Consider the following 25,474-nt stretch of genomic DNA (forward strand, 5'->3'; position numbering starts at 1 on the left):
TACTATAAATACACACGACCCGGGGCACACTGCTATCAGCGTCTACTATTAGCGTTCGGCGTTCGTGCTCACATTTGGTTCGGTGTGGCTGCGTCGTTGTATGGACCCAGTAGGCGGCGTCGAGGCGGCGATCGACGCGCTTGGGCTGGCGTCGCTGGCAGCGTTGCTGGCTGTGTCGTACAAGCTCCCGGTCCAAGCGCCCGTGGAGGTGATGCCGGTGTTGTTGGCATTGGGGCACCACCCCGATGGGTGGCAACAGCGCTGGAGACACCCCTGGCCTTAGCAGGTGGTAGCGTCCTCTGTTGACTCCCTGGAACGGGCTCAGGCACGGCAGGAAGTCCACAATGCGATGTCGTAGAACGCGAGCTCACCGGAGCAGTAGCCGGCGTCGCTCTCTTCCAGCCAAAGTGTCGCTGACCCACCGGAGCCTCCGCTTCTCTACTGTTCCCCCCCGGCAGGCTCGCCACTTATATTTGTCACGGATCTCTCCGGAGAACACTCGGACTGAAAGAATGGATTAGGTGACGGGTGTACTCACACAAACGCACATTTAATACACCCGACGTGGCACACACACTAGAACACAAAACTAACAAAACTAACACAAAGCATAAAGACTATAAATACACACGACCCGGGCACACTGCTACTAGCGTCTACTACTAGTGCTCTACTATTAGCGGTCGGCGTTCGTGCTCACGGTTGGTTCGGTGTAGCTGCGGCGTTGTATGGATCCCATAGCCGGTGTCGAGGCGGCGTTCGCCATGCTTGGGCTGGCATCGCTGGCGGTGTTCGACGTGTTCGGGCTGGCGTCGCTGGCTGCGTCGTACAAGCTCCCGGTCCAAGTGCCCGTGGAGGTGATGCCGGTGTTGTTGGCGTCGGGGCACGACCCGGATGGGTGGCAACAGTGCTGGAGACACCCCTGGCCGTAGCAGGTGGTAGCGTCCTCTGTTGACTCCTCGGAACGGGCTCAGGCACGGCAGGAAGTCCACGACGCGATGTCGTAGAACGCGAGCTCACCGGAGCAGTAGCCGGCGTCGCTCTCTTCCAGCCAAAGTGACCCTGACCCACCGGAGCCTCCGCTTCTCTGCTGTTCCCCCCCGGGCCTCGCTCTCACTCGCCCTTTTATAGCCTCGGTGTTAGTCCACTCGTCTTCTTCTCTTCTCCACCAATCATCTCTCTCCACCTCACCGAATGCTTCTCCACCAATCACCTCCCTCCAGCTCACCGAATGCTTCTTCTTCCTCTTCTTTGTTCTTCGGTTAATTCGCATCGTCTTCTTCACACCTTTTTCCTTTAAAATTTAATTTGGGCTCCTTAATATATGTGACAAGATTTTAACTACACAGTCTTGAATGAATCAATTTCTCAACAATGATTTTACTGAAAAATGGAAGGACAGAGATGGGCCTGTAATTATTAATAAGATTTCGTTCCTCTTTCTTGAAAACACGCACGAGTTCATTTCCTTTATATCTTGGGGAAAAACAGCAGATTCAAATATTAAGTTAATTATATGTGTGAGGACATCAGCAATGCCATCTGCAATCGCTTTCATATTATTTCCATGAATATTGTCTAAACCAGCGTTTGCAGGTTTCATATTTAGGATGGTGCTTTTCACCTCAGCAGGTGACTCAGGGGCGAGGAAGAACAAATTCTCAGAGAAAGCGGGGCAGTCAGGGTAGGTCGAAGTAGGAGCTGTAGAGGAACAGGAAAAGAAACCGCTCAAAGCATTAGCAATGTCTACAGGGCTATGAACACATAATCCATCCTGAATGATAGTTGATATAGATGAGTTTGAGTTCCTATTGAGAAAAGAGCTGATGAGGCGCCACTTTACTGTATTTAGAGTCGGAGCTAAGGATTTCATTTTCGTAATAATTTTTCCTGGCTTTTTTCGAAAGTATTGTCAAAGAGTTACAGTACTTTTTATACCATTGATGTTGACGAGTGTTAAATGGTTGTCCTTTAGTTTTCCTGCGTATATTTTCTTTCTCTCTGTAAGAAGGCCCTTGCTAAGTCATGGGTTGTTAGGATATGAATACTTCTTGCGGCATATAATGGTTGATGTAGCGGAAGCCAAAGAATTTGCGATTAAGGATGAGAAAGTACTATATGCTGTCTGAGCATTAGTTACCAAATTTATCTTCGGCTAGTCGACAGAAGATATTGTAGCGTACAACGCGAAGGAGAACTTCCGGAGCCAAGGCGGAAAACTGCGGTGGTTCCTAAGTGGTCCGAGCGCGCGAGCAAGAGAGAACCATCTTCTTCTACGAATGCACCGAAGGCACAAAATCGATGGCAGGGCCAGGTTTATTTTGACTGACTGAAGAGCATGGTGTGGGCCAGCATTTTCTGGAGTGGGTCCTCCTATGCTGCACAAACCTGGGACCTCAGCAACGTCGTGGAGGAAGGCAATAGCCGTGGCTTTGACGCGGTGCAGATATTCGTTGGAAAATCACAGCGCCGTTCGCCTGCAGGAAGTCGATACCCAAAATCAAGTCTCTGGAACACTCGGAGAGCACGACAAATTCATCAACGTATGTGAAACCACGAATTCCAACTATAGCCGTGTATTTGCCAACAGGGAAAATTAGGTGGCCACCATCGGTGCGGATGTGGGTCCCTGTCCATGGTGTCGGAACCTTTTTAAGGTCTCCAGCAAAGTCGCGGCTCATAACAGAATAATCAGCACCAGTATCGAGCAGCGCAGTAATCTCAGTGCAGTCAATTGCCACCCACGAATCGGATGCACCGTATCGGGTACTGTCGCTGCCTCTCTCTGTCCAGGTATCGTTGGCTCGATGGTTTCGCGATGCAGGATGTTGACACGTCTCGACGTCAGCGGCCTTGCATGCAGAGGTCGCTGGTGTTGTTTTCCCGACGCGGACTGGGTGAGAGACTGCCAGCAGAGCTACTCTGGCGGCCGGCGCTGGAAGCACGATAGCGGAGAGACGAAAGCAAACGGGACTCTGGCCTTCCAGAGTAGACATAGTTCTGGCACGCCCAGAGATGCTCTGCTATCTCATGTGGCTGTTCACCGTTCTGAGGACAAGGTGCGTCGGGATGGAAACTGCAAAGACCCACTTGGCGGTACGGACAGGCTCAGTAGAGATGACCGGGCTCCCCACAGTGGTAGCGCAGAGGGCTACGGTCCGGTGTACACCACAAATCCAACTTCTGTGGATGTCGCTCTGCTGTAGAAGGTGCAGTGGCATAATATGGGGCGATGCTACTGACGGAAGATGTCGGGTTGATATCGTAGCCAGTTGCGGTTTCGTTACATGTGCCGATGCTGCTCATGGCAGGCGTCGGAGTAGCGGGACCGTAGCCAGCCGTGCGATGCACAGTGGACGTGTACGTGGGTCTGTCACCGAACTGGGGCGGCGCTTCGGGGACAGGAGGTTTCTGCACAACCTGCCGCACTTTGTCTCTGACGACTTCTGTCAGCGCTGCAAGCGGTGCAGGCGCAACCTGGGGCAGACGGAACCGTTGGAGTTCCTCCCGGACAACTGACCAAATCAGTTCGCACAAGGTGTCTGCACTGCCGCCAAGGCATGAAGAAAAGGCTTCAGGCACGATGCTGTTGATGTCTCGATTGTACTGGCTGGCCTGTTGTTGGAGCGTCATCTCCATGGTGGTCGCCTTGGTGAGGAATTCTGCTGCAGTGCGGGGTGGGCTGCATGCGAGGCCTGTGAAGAGCTCCTGCTTAAACCCACGCATGAGATGGCCTCAGCACGCTTGAAAAGACGGGCCATGTCCTCGATGTACATGTGCACACTTTCGTTTGTGCACTGATTGCGGGAGTGCAGAGCAGCTTCAGCCTTCTCACGGCAGTCTGCATTGGGGAATGTAGCCAGGAGATTCCGGAAAAACGTCTCCCAGGTGGGAAGGGTAGTCTCGTGGTTTTCAAACCACGTCTGAGCAGACTCTTCCAGAGCAAAATATACATTGTGGAGCTTGCGCTCGTCGCTCCAGCCATTGTAGCGAGCAACTCGCTCGAAGGTCTCCAGCCAATCCTCAGCGTCTTCGAAGACGTCACCGTGAAAAGATGGTGGTGTTTGTCATCATCATCATCATCAGCCTTAGTACACCCACTGCAGGGCAAAGGCCTCTCCCATGTCTCTCCAATTAACCCTATCCTTTGCCAGCTGCATCCACCCTTTGCCTGCAAACTTCTTAATCTCATCCGCCCACCTAACCTTCTGCCGCCCCCTGCTCCGCTTACTTTTTCTTGGAATCCACTCCGTTACCCTTAAGGACCAGCGGTTATCTTGCCTTCGCATTACATGCCCTGCCCAAGCCCATTTCTTTCTCTTGGTTTCTACTAGGATGTCATTAACCCGTGTTTGTTCCCTCACCCACTCTGCCCGCTTCCGATCTCTTAACGTTACACCTATCATTTTTCTTTCCATGGCTCGCTGCGTTGTCCTTAACTTAAGCTGAACCCTTTTCGTTAGCCTCCACGTTTCTGCTCCGTAGGTGAGTACTGGTAAGATTATGCTGTTGTACACTTTCCTCTTGAGGGAAATTGGTAAACTGCCACTCATGATCTGCGAGAGTTTGCCATATGCGCTCCACCCCATTCTTATCCTTCTAGTTATCTCCCTCTCATGATCCGGATCAGCTGTCACTACCTGCCCTAAGTAGACGTATTCTGTCACAATTTCTATGCTCTCGCTGCCAATTGTGAACTGTTGTTCCCTTGCTAGGCTGTTGAACATTACCTTGGTTTTCTGCATGTTAATTTTTAGACCCATCGATCTGCTCTGCCTGTCTAACTCATTGATCATGATTTGCAGTTCACCTCCTGAGTGACTCAGCAAGGCAATGTCATCAGCGAACCGCAGATTATTTAGGTATTCTTCATTTATTCTTATTCCCAACTGTTCCCAATTCAGGCCTCGAAATACCTCCTGTAAACATGTGGTGAACAGCATTGGCGAGATTGTGTCTCCTTGCCTGACGCCCTTCCTTATTGGAATTTTATTGCTGACTTTATGGAGGACTATAGTAGCTGTGCAGTTGCTATATATATCGGTGTTTGTGGTGGGTGGCAAAGGATTGGAGCGAGGGGCCGGGTGTCAGTGGCCATGGCAGTTGGACTCAACGGGCTAGGCTGGGTTGGCGCCGGGGACCTTGTTTCAGTGGCCATGTCAGTGCGAGGGAAGGGGCCCAAATTCAGGCGACTCTCTGCGGATACAGCGGCTGGGTCGATGGTGAACAGGTGGGAGGTCCGTAGTGATGGTGTACGGTGTGAAGTGGTAGGGAAGCATACCCAGCACCTCCACCAAACGTAACGTACAATGGGGTCCCTAAGTGGTCCGAGCGCGCGAGCGAGAGAGAGAGCCATCTTCTTCCTCTATGAATGCAGGTGCTTCTTCTTCTTCTACAGTGGCACGTATCAATATTAAGGGAAGGAAGTGTGGACAATTAAAGACGTTCTTGGAGAAAGTGTATGTTGTGGTGTGAGGACTATTTTGAAAAGTGAGACAGGGTAATGATCAGTCGCATCTGCCCTAATAATAAAAGCCAATGGGGGATTAAGAAGGTTGGTTAATGCATGATCAATGAGAGAGCCAGACCCAGTGGAAGTGCAGCAAGTTGGAAGGTCGATTAATGATTCAATTCCATACCCCTGAAAGCATTTAATATACTGGTCACTATGAGCGTTATGGTCTAGTAAATTTATGTTGATATCACCCAGAATAACTACACACTTACTTTCTTTAGATAAGATATCAAGCACAGTGTCTGGAGCTTCACAGAAGGCCGGAATATTGGAACTTGGGGATCTGTATATACAGCCAATTACAACATTATTATTGTCTATACCAAACACAGAATGCTCCAGTTCAATCCAGACTCACAATCAGCCACATTTAAGCATGAATCTATTCTTCGTTTATATTTTATACCAAAAGAAATAAAATTTGCAGAACCACCATGGCGTGGAAAAAACACAATGACAATATTCAGGATAGTAAGATGGAAAAGCACTACAAGTTTGTATTGGCACTACATTGCCATGTCTCAGACAAACAGATGATTGAAAATATGCGACGACAAGAAGTTAACAAGAAATTTAATTCGTCATAATGTTTACGCAAACTTCGCGCTTTGAAATGTATTACAGAATAGCATAAATTAGAAAAATGCTCAATTATCTGACTGGAACTTATCTAGGACATGGTGAAGATTTAGGGGAAAAAAACAAGAAAAAAATGTGTCACCTAGCCCAGCAGGCCAGATTTGTTTTTGCAGGAATACCTGCAGGTCAGATTCGTTTTGGATCCGGTAGACAGTGCTCGCACATGTCTGCCTAGCCAATATGACGTCGTCCTTTGTCCACAAGAATTCCCAACCGTTATATTTTTTTAGCTGTTTAGCTTTTGCAAGCAGCAGCAGCCTGTTTTGGGCAGTGAGGTGGTCATTTATATAGACCGACACAGTTTCAGAAGGACTGAAGCCAAGATCACTTGCACAAAGGTGGACCTTGCGAGCTTTGCTCATGAACACAGCCTTTTTCGGCCGGGAGTGGGACTGACCAATCAAGTTTTTTGTGTCTGGTTTCTTTCTAGCGGGGACGCGGGGAACAACATCTGTGTTGCTGGCAGTAATAGGGCAGAGTATACTGGGGGGCCAGTTGGTCAGACATATTATATAAACAAAAACGTAGCATATGGATGGGACGAAGAAGGGCGAAGACAGGATGGTTGCTACAACCGTCCTGTCTTCGCCCTTCTTCGTCCCGTCCATATGCTACGTTTTTGTTTAGGGCAGTAAATCTTAGAGCCAATAAATTGAAGAATGGACATGGTATTCACCCTGCGAGCATGGGACGCTTGACTTCAAGATTATTGTTCCTTGAGTATTGTGCCATGTCTGCTATTCTCTTTTCAAGCTTGTTGTTCCGTGTTTTCTGAGCTTTGTTTTTTTCTTCAGTTCCTTGTTTCCTGTCTTCAAAGCTTCAACCATATCGTTTAAAAAGCTGAGGCTTGTTTTTAACTCATCAATTTCTTTTTTTTAGGTCACTGACCACCAAAGAAGGCTCTGCATCAAATTTAGATACTACACTGCTCGTAACTTTTCCAACTACTTCGTCCAATTTAGCTTTGAAAACATCTTCGAGTTGTTCAAGTCACTTTGAAAGTTCAACATTGCTAGGCATTGCAAGGCAGCTGCAGCGACGGTAGCGGCAAAGAATTTAAGAATGCCAGGAAAACTTGGCGCACAAACCTGGGAAAACAGGAGGTAGGAATGAGAAGGCTTGCTTCAGCCACATCGAAGCCGCTGCTGCACAACTGACTGAGGCCACCGATGCAGGCAGTGTAAATAGTTGGTCTAGGGGTGTAACATGCGCAGGTGCAGGTGACCGGTTGCCGGAGACACCGCAAGCAGCTGATGACACAGCTGAACTAGCCGCAGCAGGCCATGTGTGTTGATTGGTGCTGACGGGAGGTCAATGCTATGCTGTTGGCCAAGTTTGTCAAACCTAGGAAAACAGGAGGCAGGATATAGAAGGCTTGCTTCTGCCACATCAAGGCCACTGCTGCACAAGTCACGCACAAGAATGAATACCCCTCCCCCCCTTCACGTGCATTTCGGCCCTTTCAATATGCAACATAGCCAGACGGAAAAACCTCAGAATCGGCAACATCAGAGTCTAGCCAGTATTCGGTGACGATAAGTGTCAGGCTCCGTTAGACAAAATGCCAGCGAAATCAGCAATTTTATTTTTTAGGCTTTGTCAGTTTACGGCAATAAAACATAAGTGCTCAGTACTGTTTCTAGTAAATCTGTTACAAGGCTGTGTTAGTTGCTATTGGGCATATTCTCGAACACAACCACTGGAACCGTGATTAATTTTTTCTTCCGCCCATCACCAGCTTGTTTTACCTGAGTGTGTACTTGCCTTTTTGTTCCAGGGCAATGCATGTAGGCAGTTCCTTGCCTGTTGAACATGTTTCGAATATTCTTCACTTATTAAAAAGTCAGTTCCCTTCACTTTTGAGGCAGCTGGCAAGGCCCTCTGCTTATCTTTGAAAGCGGCGAACTTCAACAGGCCTTCCTTTCTCAACTGTGTGCCCTCTCTGCATAGAAGAGGGATTACTTTCTAGCTCTAGTCTTTTTGCACAACGCGAAATCACCCTGGACTCGGACGCATCCCAGGTTTCTTTTTCGGCGTCCTCCACACCAACAAAAAGCAAATTATTTCTCCGCGACCAGTTTTCAATATCGCCTTGTTTTGCTAGCGTATTCCACATGGCATCAGCCAGTTTGCTGTTTTGTGCCTGAAAACCCTCCCTTTCACTATTCTCGGTCAGAGCTTCAATCTTTAATGCCATCTGTTCAAATAGTTCCTGCAGTGCTTTCTAAATCAACCCCAGAACCTCAAGCTCTGACAGGGTATTCTCTTGGCAGTTTTGGTAAACATTTTATTGCATCTAGTGGTTCGTTTTCTATGTTTTCTGAAAGAGGACCAGCATTTGTCTTAGCATCTCCGGCCATGAGTAAAAGAGCTTTCAACAAAGAGAGTGGTAAACAAAGAGCACGCAAACTAACAATCCCCTTTGGTGGCATGCAGGGTTCCTGCACACACTGAATTTTTTTAAGCTGGTCTATAGTGGTAAAATTGACCAACCTGCAAAAACAGGAGCTTTAAGTGCGCGGTCTTCATGTCGGCACCGGAACCCAGTTGAGCTGTTTAAATAGCCCGGCATCACGTGACAAGCCTCTCTTAATCCAGCCGCTCTTAATCCAGTGTTCCGCAATGAAGTCGAGACATGGCCATGCAGCCAAATCATTCGTCATTGCTGGGCACATGCCGTTATCCACACTTCCACCCCGAAGTAACAATGCCAGGAAAGTTACGCACGCCATCACCTTCCCCTTCACGCTCTGATCATTGTTCCATCGACGCAGAATATTGCCCCTGTGTCATTTGAAGCAATGTGCTCTTCACTGTTCTGGCTGGCTTCCTTGAAATCCCGTGATGAAAGGCCAGTGCCGTGGACTGCTCCAAGTGCCTATGAAAGCTGTAGAAACAGGAGCTCTAAGTGCACGGTGCTCATGTCGGCACCAGAACCCCTAGTCCTCTGTAAGCTGTGCAACCTGCTTACTGCAAATAGAGAAAGTGAAGGAAAATCATGGGAATTCTAGAACATCGGCTACTGCCTAATGTCACAGGGAATATTTAGCAAGTTCGCAAAAATGAAAATAGGCGAAAAGGGGGAGTACGGTCTGGGAGGAGTCCATAATCATATCATTCTGGAGATGGGAGCCCTGATCAAAAGACAGGAAACACAAAAAGGGGCACGAAGGATTTAACAACGAACAAATAATGCTAAAAACAGCAGTTTGTAATGGAGCCACGCAAAACGACATGACAAGGCAGGAGACAGGCGCAGACTTACAACTCGGTTTATTTTGACAAAACACGGCTTCTTATGCCGCCTACATGACCACATGCATCACACCTATATCGTTCATGGACTCTAAGCCACAAAATAAGTTTTGCAATCAGAGAGGTGAATCAAAGTTTAATGTTTCTAGTTCCTTCTTTGTTAACGCGGTGGACAGTTTACTGATACAGTGACCGCGCAGCCTCGTTATCGAAGCTGCCTCAAGATTGCGCGGAACAACTGACCTTTGTGTTTCTGTGAGGGGAAAAGGCCCCCAGCAGGTTCGAGCGTCCTCCGAGGTGGGGCCCCGGAGGATCCAGAAAAGTCGTCCCAGACCGTGCACGTCCGTAGATGTAACAAAAATGGTTTACTTAATATAGGAGAGCAGTCACTGATGAGTATGGAGCTGTGCGGCCGAGGGTCGAGGAGTGGCTCCGGTGTGTGGTTCCGCGGCCCGTCGCCGGAAAGGCGCCGGGGCCAGGTACCTCCGCAGGGTTGTTCTTCCTGCGGCTGGAAGCCGGGCGCGGAGCACCAGCACCGGTGGCGCTGACGACGCACCAGAAAGGTGACGGCCGCCCAGGTCTGGGCACCCGGGCACGGCCAGGAAGGCACCCTTTCACGGCAGGGGGTCCCAGCTACGGGACGGCAGGCACGATCCCACAGCAAGGCCGGGAGGATCTCCGGGCAGGCAGCACCTGCCTGTTCCCGGCACGGCGCCCGCACTCCGAGGCAGCGAGAGACAGACAGGAGACACGAGACAGCAGGCTCCTGGTTGAGCAGAACTGGGCGAGGACGGCTTCCCCAGGCCTGGTCACCCGGGTTCAGGAAGCCGTTCAGCCGTGACCTCGCCTGCTCCGTTCCTCGAGCTCGTCTCCCCGTGCCGTTCGCGCCGCGCCCCGCGTCTCACTTCCTTTTCTTCACCTTGCTTCTCCCGCCTGAGCGAGCGTCAGGCCGCCGCTAGAGCTGAGGGCGCTGGTGGCGCATCACAAATATGCCCCCCTTTTGAGAAGTTTTTTTTTTTTCCGAAAAAAAAAAAAACTTGCACCAAGCACTGGTCGGCGGACTGCACCACACCACACTGAACACTTTCCCACGCGCACCACCGTTCACTGGCTGTCATGTTGCACACACACAAAACACACAACAAAAATGTAACTACACAGGCACCACCAAAGGAAGTTCACACAAAAAGATTGGTTACCCGGTGAGCCTCCAGCAATCTATCTAGTGCGGCTAACTGCGTCTCATTCAAAGTTTGAGCTCGCTTGATAGCTCCAATCCCAGGACCAGGATTCGCACTGAAGGTTGGCACTGGAGTTTCTGCCTCCACTTCCTCAACGACCACGAACGATGACGCTTGGAGGGCATTCACTGGCTGGCGTTCTTCATAGCGTTTCAACATGTTTATGTGAAACAACTTTTTGCTGGGGCCCACGTCAAGCCAGTAATCGACTTCGTTCTTTTTGCCGGTGACCGCAAAAGAGCCTTTCCAATGCATGATGAGCTTGTTATGAGAAGCGGGTAGAAGGATTAGCGCTCGATCACCAACCTTCAGTTTCCTATTAGAGGCGCGCCTATCGTGGTACATCTTCTGTGACCTCTGCGCCCTCATTAAATTTTGGTGTGTGAGCTGCAGCGTGCCTTCTAGACGCTCCCTCAGATCTAGCACATAACCATACGTTGTCCTGACAGTGTCAGACAGGTTTCCGGCTGTCCAGAGCTCTTTTAGAATGGTAACTGGCCCTCGGACTTGGCGACCGTAGATGAGCTCAAATGGGGAAAACCCCAGGCTAGCTTGCAGTGGAGTAGTGCAGTAGAGCAGTGGAGCAAGATAACGGTCCCATGCCTTGGGGTGTTCTTGGCACAACTTCTGTAGCATGCTCTTCAAGGTCCCATTAAACCGCTCCACAAGCCCGTTGCACATAGGATGGTATGGTGTCGAACTTAAATGTTTTATAGCTAGCAAATCGTTCACTTCTCGCATAAGTGCAGATGTGAAACACGAAGCCCGATCACAAAATACCTCCAGTGGGAACCCAATACGGGAGAACATCTCGAGAAGGCCTTCCGCCACAGTGGCTGAATCGATGGCAGGAAGGGCTACCGCATCGGGATACCTGGTGGCAAAATCCACCAACGTGAGGATGTATCGGTTCCCTCTAGATGAGGTTGGAGTCAAAGGTCCAATGATGTCCACCGCCACCCGCTCAAAAGGTGTGGAAATAATAGGCATACGTCCTAATGGAGCGTTGCCCAGCTTTCCTTTCGGCACAGTCCGCTGACAGGCGTCGCATGACTTCACAAACCTTTTGATGTCGGCTTGTACCCCTGGCCAGTAGAAGTCACCCAGTACTCTCGCCGTAGTTTTCTTTACACCCTGATGACCGGCAAGAGCACTCTCATGCGCCTGCACAAGGACCTGATGGCGCAAGCTCTTTGGAACCACCGCCTGTTCAATCGTTTTGCCAGGGCACACTTGATACGTCCGGAACAATACGCCGTCAACCAGATGGAAGGTGTGGGAGGACTCGGCTTTGCCGGGAAAGGTTGTCCCGAGTTTCTTCCGACACAGGTCTAAGCTAGTGTCCTCTTCTTGTTTCTTGCGGAACGCCAGGCGAGACACGTGGACCGCGCTCTGAGAGAGATCCAAGATAGTCTCCGAAGCTTTCGCCGCCACAACTGTGCAAGGAGCGTTGGCCTGCGTAGCCGGTGCAGAATTGGTCCCCTGGTCCGCCGAGACTGATGAACAATTATTTGAGTTCTCCAAGAAAGGAACACGTGCACCCGGGACATTGCCAATTAACACGTCGTACAAAGGCGTCGGTAAGCACCTTGCAATAGCCTTGCCCGTAAAGTACGGTGATGTGACGATCACCTCCGCCTCAGGAGCTTCTATGGTGGAACCATCCGCCAAAAGCAATGTCGCTCTTTTCCCAGTATAAGCTGCCTCGGGCACGAGGGCCTGGCGTACGACGATGCTGTTACTTCCAGTGTCCCGTAGCACTGACACTCTTTGTCCAAACACTTCCCCGTGCACCACCGGCATGCTGGCAATCGGTGGAGAGGGTCTGTGAACAGGATCTGCCGCTTGGACATCTAAACGCTCTCTTCCCGGCTGTGAATCAGGGCAAGAACCTTGGGGTGACATGAAACATGCGGATGTCTCCCGGTCACTTGAACTGCAGCGCCGGCATGATTGTAAGTCGTGTCCAGACTTGCGGCAGAATGTGCAATATGGGGCCTTCGGCTTCGAACGGCAATCGGAAGACCTGTGTCCGACCTTCTCGCAGAAGAAACATCGAATTTGTGACTTGGGATTAGGAACCGTGATTGTAGGCCTCACTGAACTCTGCTCACTCCGGTCTTTGAAAGTTGCAAGGTTATTCTGTCTCTGAGCCTCCAGGAAATGGTCGGCGGCCTCAACAATCTTTTCAACCTTTTTACAATCCCTTTCTCGTAGAAACAATACTAAACGATTGTGGCAGTTGCTTATAAACTGCTCAGCAACAATCATATCGCGCACCACCTCAAAGGTGCGGCCTTCTCCCCGCATTTCTACCCAGCGGTCAAAGAAACTGAAAAGCCTTGTGGCGTACTGGGAGGCTGTCTCGTCATCGTGAGGCTTGCTCTGCCGAAATCTCTCCCTATAGCCTTCAGCGGTAAAACGAAATCTTCGTAGCAGGGCAAGTTTCGCTTTCTCATAATCCATGGAGTCCTCTGGAGATAGCCGACCAAAGACTCTAAGAGCTTCCCCGCCGAGACAGAGGCTCAAAGCCATGGCCCACTTCTCCTTCGGCCACCCTTGCCCTGTGGCGACATGTTCAAAACGCTTCAAATACGCGTCCAAATCATCTCGTGCCTCATTAAACGTTGGTATCAGGCCATGTGGGCTAATGGGAAAAACGGTTGAAGCACTACGCTCCGCACTTTCAGCGTTTGGATTAGGAGGAGGATTTTCTCTTTCTGATAGTTTAACTCGAAGCTGTAAATTCTGCGCTTCTCGCTCTAAGTTCTGTGCTTCGAGCTCCAAACGCCGCTTTGTGGCTTCCCGATCCGCAGCTCTCTCCTCTCGTGCCTTGCTCAATTCCTCCTCTACCCACTCGCGCAACTCGCGTCCCTGCAAACCCAGGCGCTCTCCTACCGCGAGAAAATCTGCAGCACTCATTCTGTCTTATGAACTCTGTTAACTGGTAAACGCTGCTCGGCCTGGTCCTGTCGCGGACGCCAAATTTGTGAGGGGAAAAGGCCCCCAGCAGGTTCGAGCGTCCTCCGAGGTGGGGCCCCGGAGGATCCAGAAAAGTCGTCCCAGACCGTGCACGTCCGTAGATGTAACAAAAATGGTTTACTTAATATAGGAGAGCAGTCAGTGATGAGTATGGAGCTGTGCGGCCGAGGGTCGAGGAGTGGCTCCGGTGTGAGGTTCCGCGGCCCGTCGCCGGAAAGGCGCCGGGGCCAGGTACCTCCGCAGGGTTGTTCTTCCTGCGGCCGGAAGCCGGGCGCGGAGCACCAGCACCGGTGGCGCTGACGACGCACCAGAAAGGTGACGGCCGCCCAGGTCTGGGCACCCGGGCACGGCCAGGAAGGCACCCTTTCACGGCAGGGGGTCCCAGCCACGGGACGGCAGGCACGATCCCACAGCAAGGCCGGCAGGATCTCCGGGCAGGCAGCACCTGCCTGTTCCCGGCACGGCGCCCGCACTCCGAGGCAGCGAGAGACAGACAGGAGACACGAGACAGCAGGCTCCTGGTTGAGCAGAACTGGGCGAGGACGGCTTCCCCAGGCCTGGTCACCCGGGTTCAGGAAGCCGTTCAGCCGTGACCTCGCCTGCTCCGTTCCTCGAGCTCGTCTCCCCGTGCCGTTCGCGCCGCGCCCCGCGTCTCACTTCCTTTTCTTCACCTTGCTTCTCCCGCCTGAGCGAGCGTCAGGCCGCCGCTAGAGCTGAGGGCGCTGGTGGCGCATCACAGTTTCACATCCCTAGATTTCTGCATGCTTGCTTGAAATTCGTTTTGTAGTATGGTAGTTTTTAGTTCATGCATCTGCCGTTCTGCCCAATGTTCTCGTTCCCACAAGTCGCTGGCAACGAATAAACCAGGCCTTGGGTGCATTCCACAAAGGGGCTTTTGCACTTTATCATGCACCCTAGCTTCTCTTTTGTTGGATTAACATTCACACATGTGCAAAGGCTTTGTTAGGGGCAGTAAACACCACATTCACTCCAAAGTGATTGAGCGGCCTCTCATGGTGCCGAGGTATGCCATCGTCGCATTTTTAGCTTCCTTCATCTTGCAGTCTCGTTTGGAAACCTGCTTATGTAACGGAAGATGACTGCGGCTGCATATGCCATAGGTGAATTCAAATTAAGATAGGCGCCAAACTCAGCCACGGCATTCTTCATTATCATGCAGGTAGCATACACAAAGTGCAGACCATTCCTGAAGTGCCTGGCTGTAATGGATTTTGTGTAAGCGTCAGGAATAATTTTCGTCGATATTTTCAGAAGGCTTATTTCTACCATTACATAAGCAAGCAAGATGGATGTGTATTGTCAGCCTCGTGCCATGTCATCATCATTTATTAGCCCTTAAAGACCCCTGCGATGGTTATTATATAAAGGAAGGGGAGGAATCGGGATAACATATTACATTTTGGGTCAAAAACGGTGAAATATTCTTTGGTAGGCAGGGTACAAGTAAAAGAAGCAAAATATATTTATATAAATCATGCAGACAGGTGCAGTGAAGCATACAATGAGGACATAACAATAAAACACAAAGGCAGCAATAACTCGTATTAGGATTTTAAGTATGAAGACAGCATTTGCCGGAATATAAAAGCATCTCCTCCAGTTTCAATGCATTCAGGTAATCAATTCAATTCTTCAAGGACAAGAGTCTCGAAGTGAGGGAAAACTATAGTTTGGGTTGGGTTTAATGGCACATAGGCAGCTAAGGCCGTCATGCGCCAAGCGCAAGGTATTGAATAGTTTTCTGCAGAATCTTATCAGAGTGTGAAAAGTGATTGGTGGTAGAGACAGCCTAGAATGCTAGTGATGCAAAGAGAAATACATTTAAGAAATGGGCACTAGTAAAAGCTTTAAAGAAACCCGGCTGACCTCTGCAATCATCCTTGCCTGCGCAAGGATGTCGAGGATCCCAACTGATCGAATAAAGACCTCGGTCTTCTTCTCAGGAATGAAAAATTGGCTGAGGTGTGGTTAAATGTCTGTTATTATGAATTACTGTATGTTATCAGATCTACAATTTGTTTAAATCATCTGCTGTCTTTAAAAGCATGTAAAAAGTTGAGTGCATTTTCATCTAAGACGAATGCTGGATGAAATGGTATATGTTCATTTTAAAAAATTGCGAAATGCTTTTTCCACAGTGTTTCAAGTTTCCTGCATGAAAATAAAACATGGTTTAAGGTTAGCTCATCTTTACATAATTCACATTTGGGCTTGTCTTGTTTGTTATTAGGAAATTATGTGTGAGGTCTACGTGTATCCTATACGAAGACGGCAGATAATCACTTCCTTGGAACGCTCATGGTGGGTACAAGATTTTCGTTCACTTAAAACTGGTTTTTTCAAAGTGTAATTTGTTATTTCCTTCATTGTTCCACGCGGACTGCCATTTTTTTTTTCCTTTAGAGTTTACCGTGTTCATGCAATATTTAAAGGGATTATTTACATTTTTTATTTGCTTGCCATGAGCTTCAGCAGCACAGAGGTCTGCTCTTTCGTTGCCTTTAATTCCAACATGGCTTGGTACCCAGCAAAGGTTTATATTTTGTCCATAAGCTATGGCTTTTGTTATGTTGTGTATGATGTCACCAAGCATCGGAGTGATTGCATTTCTGGAATGGTTTGGTTTATGGTTTGGTTTATGGGGGTTTAACGTCCCAAAGTGACTCAGGCTGAGAGACGCCGTAGTGAAGGGCTCTGGAAATTTCGACCACCAGGGGTTCTTTAACGTGCACTGACATCGCATAGTACACGGGCATCTAGAATTTCGCCTCCATCGAAATTCGACCGCCGCTGCCGGGATCGAACCCGCGTCTTTCGGGCCAGCAGCCGAGCGCCATAACCACTCAGCCACCGCGGCGGCATACATTTCTGGAATGGAGAGCTGTAAGTATGCTGAGGGGGTCTGTGCAAATAATACGGTTTCTGAGGTTCTCATGTACTATTTTTCTTGCGGCTACGCATACAGCGAAAAATTGGGCTCTTAAGATAGGTGCACATTGTGGAAGCCTTATTATTTCCTTCTCATTTCCTCGTACTACTGTACTTCCTACGTAGGCATCAGTTTTTGAACCGTCAGTGTGAAAGTCTGTGAAACCATGCTACTTTTCCTCGAGTGAAAGAAATTCTTGAGCTATATGTTGTTGTGGAGTTTGCTATTTGTGAAACTGTGTAAGAGTGAAATCGCACATTGCGGGAAAATCGTACCATGGAGATAGTGGCTCTCATCTGAGCGCAATGGTAGGTAATGTGTTCACTATGCCGAGATTCTGGCAAATCTCTTCAAAACACAAGGGCAATGGCCTGGTGGTTTGTGGTTTGTTGTTAAAGAGTGTTCTAGATGGGCACTTTGTAGCTGTTTCGTAACAGATATGTTTCGGTAGGGAACGAATTTTTAGAATGTGTGAGCATGTAAACACGTCTTCTGTCTGTAAGTGATGGTTCGTTAGTTTCAACATAAAGGCTGTTTGCTGGCGACATCCTCTATGCACAAGTGGAAAAAGGCAAACCGAAATTATACACTGAATCTAGTCATTTCAAACAAGACGGCCTTGCTGAACCATGCACTATGCAGCCATAGTCTAAGCAGGATGTACCACAGAGTGAGAAATTTGCAGAAGGCTTGCCTTGTTGTTTGCGTTAAAAGCCTGTATATATTCAAAGATAGGAAAGCTTCCTGACTTCTCTCCGAACTTTTGAACTTAAGCACTCGTCGTCATGTAGCTAGCCTTTGCCTGTTCCATAAGGTATTTCACAGTTCGCTTCATTATCCCCCATACCTAGCACCGCCTTCACGCATATCCCACTGCGCTATGCATCCATTTCATGTAGCTCGAGCTCTCACTAGGACTGCCACATTTGCTCGCTCATCTTTTCCCCAAACAGCTATCATCTGAAACGGCCTTCCTCATGTCATTGCTGCCATCACCTGCCCATCAGCGTTTGTGACGAGTGTTCATCCTCACATGCAAAAACTGTAATCTTTACCTATGATATGTAACACATCCCTTCTGTAATACCCCGAAAGGGGTCTTTAAGGCAATAAAATGACACGACACAAAACGAAATGCATTTATGTGAGGCAGGAAAGTGAGTTTTCTGTCAAATGTTATGTGAGTAACTTTATTTCGTTTACGTGTAGGGTCAGATGTGCATATGTAAGCCTCGTTTGAGTGAAAAAAGAATGGCCACTGTTTTCTGTGGAGAATGCGAATATGACTCTCAAATGGATGCGAATATGACTCGAATGGATGCGAATATGACTCTCGCCAGCGCTTTGGCAAAAGCGTGCTTAAAGGAGACCGTCCAACGATAGCAGCAGCAACTGCGAGAAACCGGTGATGAACCCTCACCAGCGGCGACCGGCAACCTTGACGCGGTCAGCAAGCAAGGGCAGCCCGGAAAGAATTCTTGAGGACAGCACTCGGGCAGCTCGTCAGAGCTCTTCACTTGGAATACAAGGTCGGCACCCCACAGCACAGTCCTACCGACCACGCACCCCCGGGCCAGGTCCCAGCTGTGGTCAAGGAGTGCACCCCAGAGCCTTGTGCCTAGCAAGAGCAACGAAATGCAACTACTGCGATTGTTCCGGACACTTCGCAGCTGTATGTCGGAAAAAGGCTGCACGTGGTGGAAAGAAGGTACAACTTTCATCACTCCATATGGACAAGGGGGCATATTTCGTTGGCGCGGTGAAAGGAGAGTGCTCTAATCTCGGTATGTACAAGTCGTCATTAACGGCACCCCGGTGTTCGCTAAAGTAGATTCCGCTGCCGAAGTTTCCCTTCTGCCCTCAGCGTTTCCTGGTTTGCCTACCAGGCTAGAAAAGTGTGACCTAATCCTAACAGGCCCGTCGAATGAGCCACTGAATGTTTTCGGAAAGTTTCGTGCCACTATCCAGTGGAAACAAAACACTGTCCAGCAAATTGTGTACATGGTCTCATCATTACGCTCCGTACTTTTGGGTCTCCCAGCGCTTGAGGCTCTGGAAGTAAAGTTCGCAGACTCGGTCAGTAGTGCAACAGCCGTCGAAGCTTCCTACCCGCAGTTTTTCAGTGGTCTAGGAGCGATAAAAGGAGAATACAAAATTAGACTAAAGTTGAATTCAATACCTTTTGCAATTCACGTTGCGCGTCGCATAGCCTTATCCTTGTGTGACCGAGTTAAGCAGGAGCTCGAGCGTATGGAGCGAGATGGTGTGATCCGCAAAGTAAATGAACCAACAGAATGGTGTGCTGGAATTGTGCCAGTGCTCAAACCACCTGGAGTGGTTCGTATTTGTGTTGACTTGACGCAATTAAACAAAAGTGTACCTCGCGAGCGCTATGTCATGCCGACAGTTGATGATAGCCTCGGTCTTTTAAGTGGGGCCTCTGTGTTTCCGAAGTTGGACGCCAACCCTGGCTTCTTTCAAATTAAGCTGTTGCCCGAAAGCCAGTTGTTAACTACGTTCATAATACCAGTTGGGTGATACTGTTTTCAAAGACTGCCATTTGGAATAACGTCAGCACCAGAGTTCTTTCAGAAAAAAAATGTTGCAGATACTTGAAGGAATCCCAGGCGTGATAAAAATGATGGATGATGTGCTCATTTTTGGCAGTGACAAGGCTCAACATGACGAGTGCGTGCGTCTAACTTTAGATCGTCTCGCAAGTGCCGGCGTTACGCTAAACAAAGAAAAGTGTTCTTTTGGGGTAACCGAGATCAAATTTCTTGGCTTTGTGCTTAGTTGAGTTGGCATAGCCGGATCCTGAAAAAGTTCATGCTATCTAAGAACTGGCGACGCCAGCTAACGTGTCTGATGTTCGACGGCTGCTCGGTATGGCTAATCATCTGGCAAGATTCATACCAGATTTGGCTTCGAAAACGGCGCCTTTACGTCACTTGCTTTTGAAGGGTTCCGAATGGACGTGGGGACCAGCCCAAGAGCAAGCACTGTTGTACGTCAGACGTTATCTCTTCGACGCGCGTCATGGCTAACTATGATGCGAAGTACCCTACGATTCTTTCCGCTGACGCGTCATCATTCGGTTTGGGGGCCGTACTGATGCAAGTTCACCAAACAATGAAAAAAAGCCCTGTTGCATTTGCGTCACGCTTGTTGACGCTTGCCGAAACCAGATACTCTCAGATTGAGAAGGAACCGTTGGCAGTGACTTGGGCGGCAGAACGATTCGAAGGGTACATCAAAGGTCTTGAAATTTTGTTTGAAACCGACCACATACCACTTGTAACGTTGTTGAGAAAATCACCTTTAGATGTTTTGTCACCTCATATTCAGCACTTTCGCATGAGGCTCATGCGGTTCAGCTTTGCGGTTGTGCATGTCCCGGGTAAGAGCTTCGTTACTGCAGATGTATTGTCTAGAGCCCCGATTCTGGGAAAACAAATTGATGCTCATGCGCTGAATGTTGGCGAAGTCGCCAAGTTAATTTCTGGCTGTTTGACAAATGCCGTCGAGGCTAGCCTTTTTGAACGAGTTAAAGCTGAACAAGCAGCCAATGAAGTCTGTGAAGCTCTCGTAAAATTCAGCCGGGAAGGCTGGCCAAAATTCTCATCGCTGTCGATGGCCTTGCGTCCATACTGGCAGGAAAGAGCAACGCTGACAGTCGCTGAAGGTGTGCTACTCAAAGGTGTGCAGCTGGTGATGCCACAAAAATTACGTGCAGAGGTCTTCATGTGCTTGCACGAGAGTCACCAAGGCATTGAAAAATGCAGAGCTCGAGCCAGAGAGTCCATATGGTGGCCTGGGTTGTGTTGCCAGCTGAGAGCTTTGGTGACCGATTGCCCAGTCTGCGTGGAGCACAGGGAACAAAAGTCGGAACCAATGATTCTGACAACCACTCCACAGCGTCCTTGGAAAAAGCTAGGCGTTGATCTCTGCCATATTGAGGGAAAGCGGTAATTGGTGGTCATAGATCATTTTTCTAGATATCCAGAGATAGCCTTGCTATTTTCAACAAAAAGTGCCACTGTCATTATGCACCTCAAGAGTTTCATTGCAAGACATGGCGTACCAGAGGGTGTCATGTCAGATAATAGAACACAATTTGTATCTCAGGAATTTCAGTCGTTTGCTCGCGACTATGGCTTTCGCAAATTGACGATGATACCCAGATACCCCCAGGCAAATGGGAAAGTAGAAAGGATGGTCCAAACAATTAAACGGCTGATTATAAAAGCTAAGGACCCCTATCTTTCGCTGCTAGCGTACAGGAACGCCTCAGGGCAACTTGGAACAAGCCCTGCAGAGCTTCTGATGGGCAGGCGGCTACGTACAACAGTTCCTGTCCCTCCCAAGAACCTTCTGCCCCAGAGGGTGAGCCTGAAGAAGTTCAGAGATCGTGATGTAACCATTTGACAGCGGTAGCGTAAGTAGTTCAATAGTCGTCATAGGACTCTTCCGCTGCAGTCCTCAAACCAGGAGCAGAAGTATGGGTGACAGACTGCAAAGTGAAAGCGCAAGTCTTGCGTCTTGCACAGCGTCCGAGGTCGAATGTAGTTAGAACTTCTACTGGTATAGTTTGAGAAAGAAACGGGAAATTCCTGGTTCGCTTTGTTTCCCAGCAGAATGACTGCAAGGAAGAAGGAGGTAGCTATGAGTTTCTGCAGGCATATGATAGTCCAGTAGAAATGGAACGGGAAACTAATTCATCTACTAACAAGGCACCTGCCGATCCATCTAATACTCCCTTGCCACGAACTGACCCACCTGGATATAGAATGAGATTTGGCTGTCATGTCTGACTGCCAGACTGATATGGGTTCAGTAACTGACTGTTATTTTGTTTTGAGCACTGGTTGCTTCCATTAGAAGCGTTCATCTTTTGATGGCTGCAGTGCTAAGTGTCATTGCAAATGCCGGTGTATCTTTTCAGAAAAAGGGGAGATGTGCTGATGGCGCCTATGCCGCGTGTCATGTGTCTGCGTTAACGGGAGCTCTCGCCCTGGTGCCTGAAACGTTGTCTGTTCATGACGTCACTTGTCACATGAGTGCTTTCTATATAGATATGCTGCTTGCGTGAAATAAAGGTTCTTGTTATCATGCTGGGATCGGAGTCGGGCTCAGTTCCTTCCTGCCCGTTGCCCGGCTGCGCTCGGCGTCCGGCAAGGGCCGCAACACCACACAAACCCATTTGCGCGTGCTTGTGCCACGGTACGACTGTGTCCTCCCAAAAGCGACGGGCAGCTCCCGAAGAGCCTTAGGCCTACTTGCTCTGACACTTGCCGGTGCCAACAAAGGGCCAAGGACAATACCTAGAACACAACGCCACGAGGGGAGACGTTTTTGCCAAGGTGACCCTAACGCGAATGGCGCCCACCTCTTCTCGCAGTGTCGCAGCGCCCCGGTGCTTTTCCTGCGATCACGACTGCAATCGAAATCAACTGATTATGGCACACAGCTCCCAGAGCCAAACAGACCGAACAGAGAATATTTACAACTATTTAAAACTATGTACAAGAAAAATCGGGCCACACTTCAGGCTTCCGCATTCACTCGCTTCTGGCTTGCTGTTCTCCGTGGACGGCTCGGTCTCACTATCAAGAAATCATCTTAGCCTTGGTAGCAACTCCGAATTTGGGTCAGGCCTAACGCTGATTAAGTCGGGCGGGCATTCCATAAACCGAACTGACTGACTCGTTCCTCGTCCCAAGAGCTTGCCACACGTTGGGCTGCCATTTTGGAAATATGGTGGAGACAAAGGGAGGGACAACCAAGCGTTGACACTCATATGCTATGTATTACAGTTGCAGTTAATACACAGAACGGGCCAGCCAGCTACAAAGCATCAACGAGGCATTCCTCGGAAATAGAAGGCTATGTAAGAAGGACTTCCGACTTACCCGGCGGGGGCAGGGGCGCGACTTCGGAAGTATCGGCAGCGAACATTTGTATGCACCGACAGTGGCGGCCGGGTTTTCCTGTGCGCGCCGCATTTTTGGGGCAAAGCCATTCCCTAGCATTTTCTGGGGAAGGCAACCAGAGCGCGCGTTTGCTGTGCTCACTTCGCTGCTTGGAACCAGAAGTCTAGCAGCATGGCACAATGGATGCTAGTGCGCCTGCTGCGGAAGGTGACGAGAGCGTGTGGCTGCAACCGCTCACGACGCTGGTTGGATCCGAAGAGACCCTGTCCGGTCCCGCAGAATTCCGCGTAACCTACGTGGTGGCACTCCTGTCGCCGTTCCATTTTCCCCATGGGGGAGACTTCCCTCCTCGCCCAGCTGGTGCTGTCCCGATGCACACTGATGGAGATGATTGGCCGCGTCGAAATGGAGGGGGAAACAGGTTTCCACATCGTCTGATGAAACATATCAGAGCCATCAGGGTTAATCAAAGATATATCTTAGACTTATTGCGCAGCGTTAGAAGCTTTCAGAATTTCTTAGGATCATAGCGAATGATGTATCCAGCATGTCCTGGAGGTAAAACTTTCTTTTTGAGCGTCGCGAAAATCTCATGCATTTGCGAAGACACCGGAAATACTTTTCCCACCCTAATGCACTGGCTGAATGTTTTGCTAGATGGAAAAGCCGTTTGTTTAGCATTAAAAGTCTTCTAAGGGCGTTGGAAAACCACGGTTTTCTAGCATTGCCTCGAATGTATAGAAGGGGTTAATATAGATTGGTGAGTGATGTTCTGTTTAAAAAGCAACCAGTTTTCATGGACGGGCCTTGCAGAGGAGAACATGCGAAAGTGGTGGAGGAACTTGTCTAACTCACTGGTACTACTTGGAATGTTGGCCTTGTTATAGTCATGAATGTACTTTATTGATAGTTGAGGAGTAGCGATAGGCATGTATAAGTCGAAGAACAAGGTAAGATGATCGCTGAAACTGGCAATGCATGATAATGACTGGATACAGAACAAGATCTAGAGTATTGCTTAGGCCATTAGGTTCCTCAACTCTTTGCGTAAATTTGTATGCAAGGTCTAAGTTTAGAAATTCTCTTGATTGACCAGTACGCATGGATAAGTTGAACCAATTAATATCAGGAAAGTTGAAATCGAAAATTGAAATGTTTGAGGTTTCATCCGATAAATTTAAGAACCATAACCCGTGCCGCTGTGGTACACAGAAAGCGTAATGAAATATTGCACCCTGTATAATTGTGTACCATTTCCTTTCCTCATGGTGTTGAAAAAAGCACGATGCACCACAGGTGCGTATATCCGTTGAATGTCCGGTGTGGGCACCCATTTAAGGACGTCCGATGAATATATGGGAAGGATGGCCAACGAATGCCATCACCGTACGTCCTTTGTACGACTAAACGAATACTTTTGGCCTCCTCTCAGACATCCGGCGGACATCCTTCAGCTGTTCATGGATGTTTCATGGAACCTCAAGAGGATATCTGTGGTTGCTTGAGTCTTAGTGGAGTGCTGCACATTAATTTCGACTCTTATTTCATGCGAGCTGACATCGCACAGCTCTGAAATGCGGCTGGGATTCTGTCGCACGCCTTTAGGATCGCTTGTCAAAGCCGCTGTGGCGAGTGAGTTTGTTAATAAATGTGGTCTAAAACTGGGCTTCTGTTTTATCTTTGCCATTGTTTGACTTTCCATTTAGAGTCACGTCCGTAGAGTCATATGCCTCTACTCTGGTACATTTTTGCTTCTGCTGTTTGTGCAACTGCTGTTTAGACAAGGGCTCGTTTTTGTCCCTTTGGAATATCACTTTCGTTTAAGTTGACTTTGTAGTGCTTAAGCATTTTGTGCGTACGAGTTGCAAAAAAGCAAAAATAAAAGTGCGCTGTAGGTAGACAGGGAAGCAGGTGAATGACACTTACATATAGCATGAAACTTGTTATCGCAGGGGGTGGCACTGGGCAGCGACTGGCTGGTGGCGGTGTGCAAGCGGTGCTGCGTGCGCCTCTTCAGCCTGAGCGGCTTGCAGCGTGCCGTCTGGTGCACGCCTGGTGCCCACGTCGCCGTGGTGGCCTTTGGAGACCAGCTGGGGCTTTTTTACCATGCAGCCACTGAAGGTAGGCCACTCTTGAAAGGTGGAAAAGGATTTGGTAGTGCAGGGCGCCGACTGAGATGGGTACAGTGTAGTGGAGACACGGAGACAATGAAAGGCGCTCACTTCTAACAGAAGCAAGGCTTAGTGGTGCTGTAGGAAACTGAGGACATACCAAAGTACACAAAACATGGTAACATGCTCATGAGACATTACTAGGCTTCATAACTCTGTGGTGTATGTAAACTCCAATAAGGAGGAGGAGAAGAACTTTATAGTAGAACACATTCTTGGGCAAGTTAGTTCATAGCTTGAGTGGATGAAGCGCACAAAAGACACTGCACGTAGGCAAAGACGGACACGACACAGGCGCTACTTGCAACTGTTTATTGGATACAGGTACGGCTTATTTATAGCCAAGAGGTAGGGGTGATGGAAAAAAAAAACAAGCAAAGGGTAAAAGATGCTGGCGATGGTATGGATACTGCATTGTAGGGAACAAAAGTGACTCAAATCTTTCTAAACTTATCTAAAAATATACTCTCATTCATATGTATGACTAGCGATGGGGTGCTGATGCAGGAACTTCCGCCTTTTTTAATCCGGTGGGCTTCTAGCAGTTCTCGGGCAGTCTTATCTTTACTTCTGCAAAGGATTTGAGTTTCCTGGAGCTTTCGTTGACAATTCTTCTTCTCTTTTTGCCGCAGTCCTTGCAGTGATGCGGCAAATGTGACCCGGTACCAACTCTTAGTGATCGTTTGTGCTTGGTTAAACGTACATTAATACATCGGCCTGCCTGGCCGATGTACACCTTTCCACAGGTCAGTGGGATGCTATAAACCACCCCCACAGCGCATTTCAGA

The 25,474-nt window shown here is 49.0% G+C and overlaps 1 protein-coding gene and 1 pseudogene across 1 annotated transcript in view; both read left to right on the plus strand.

Annotated features, from left to right (window-relative positions):
• Window positions 1-25,474, plus strand: part of LOC144111361 (WD repeat and HMG-box DNA-binding protein 1-like) — a 402,955-nt gene that overhangs the window by 64,481 nt on the left and 313,000 nt on the right. Inside the window, exon 3 of the mRNA XM_077644637.1 lies at window positions 24,468-24,636. Within this exon, the coding sequence (XP_077500763.1) occupies window positions 24,468-24,636 (169 nt within the window). The remainder of the gene's footprint in view (window positions 1-24,467; window positions 24,637-25,474) is intronic.
• On the plus strand, window positions 17,874-21,426 carry LOC144111353 (uncharacterized; annotated as a pseudogene).

The sequence above is a fragment of the Amblyomma americanum genome, chromosome 11 (assembly GCF_052857255.1).
Source record: "Amblyomma americanum isolate KBUSLIRL-KWMA chromosome 11, ASM5285725v1, whole genome shotgun sequence".
Taxonomy (NCBI): domain Eukaryota; kingdom Metazoa; phylum Arthropoda; class Arachnida; order Ixodida; family Ixodidae; genus Amblyomma; species Amblyomma americanum.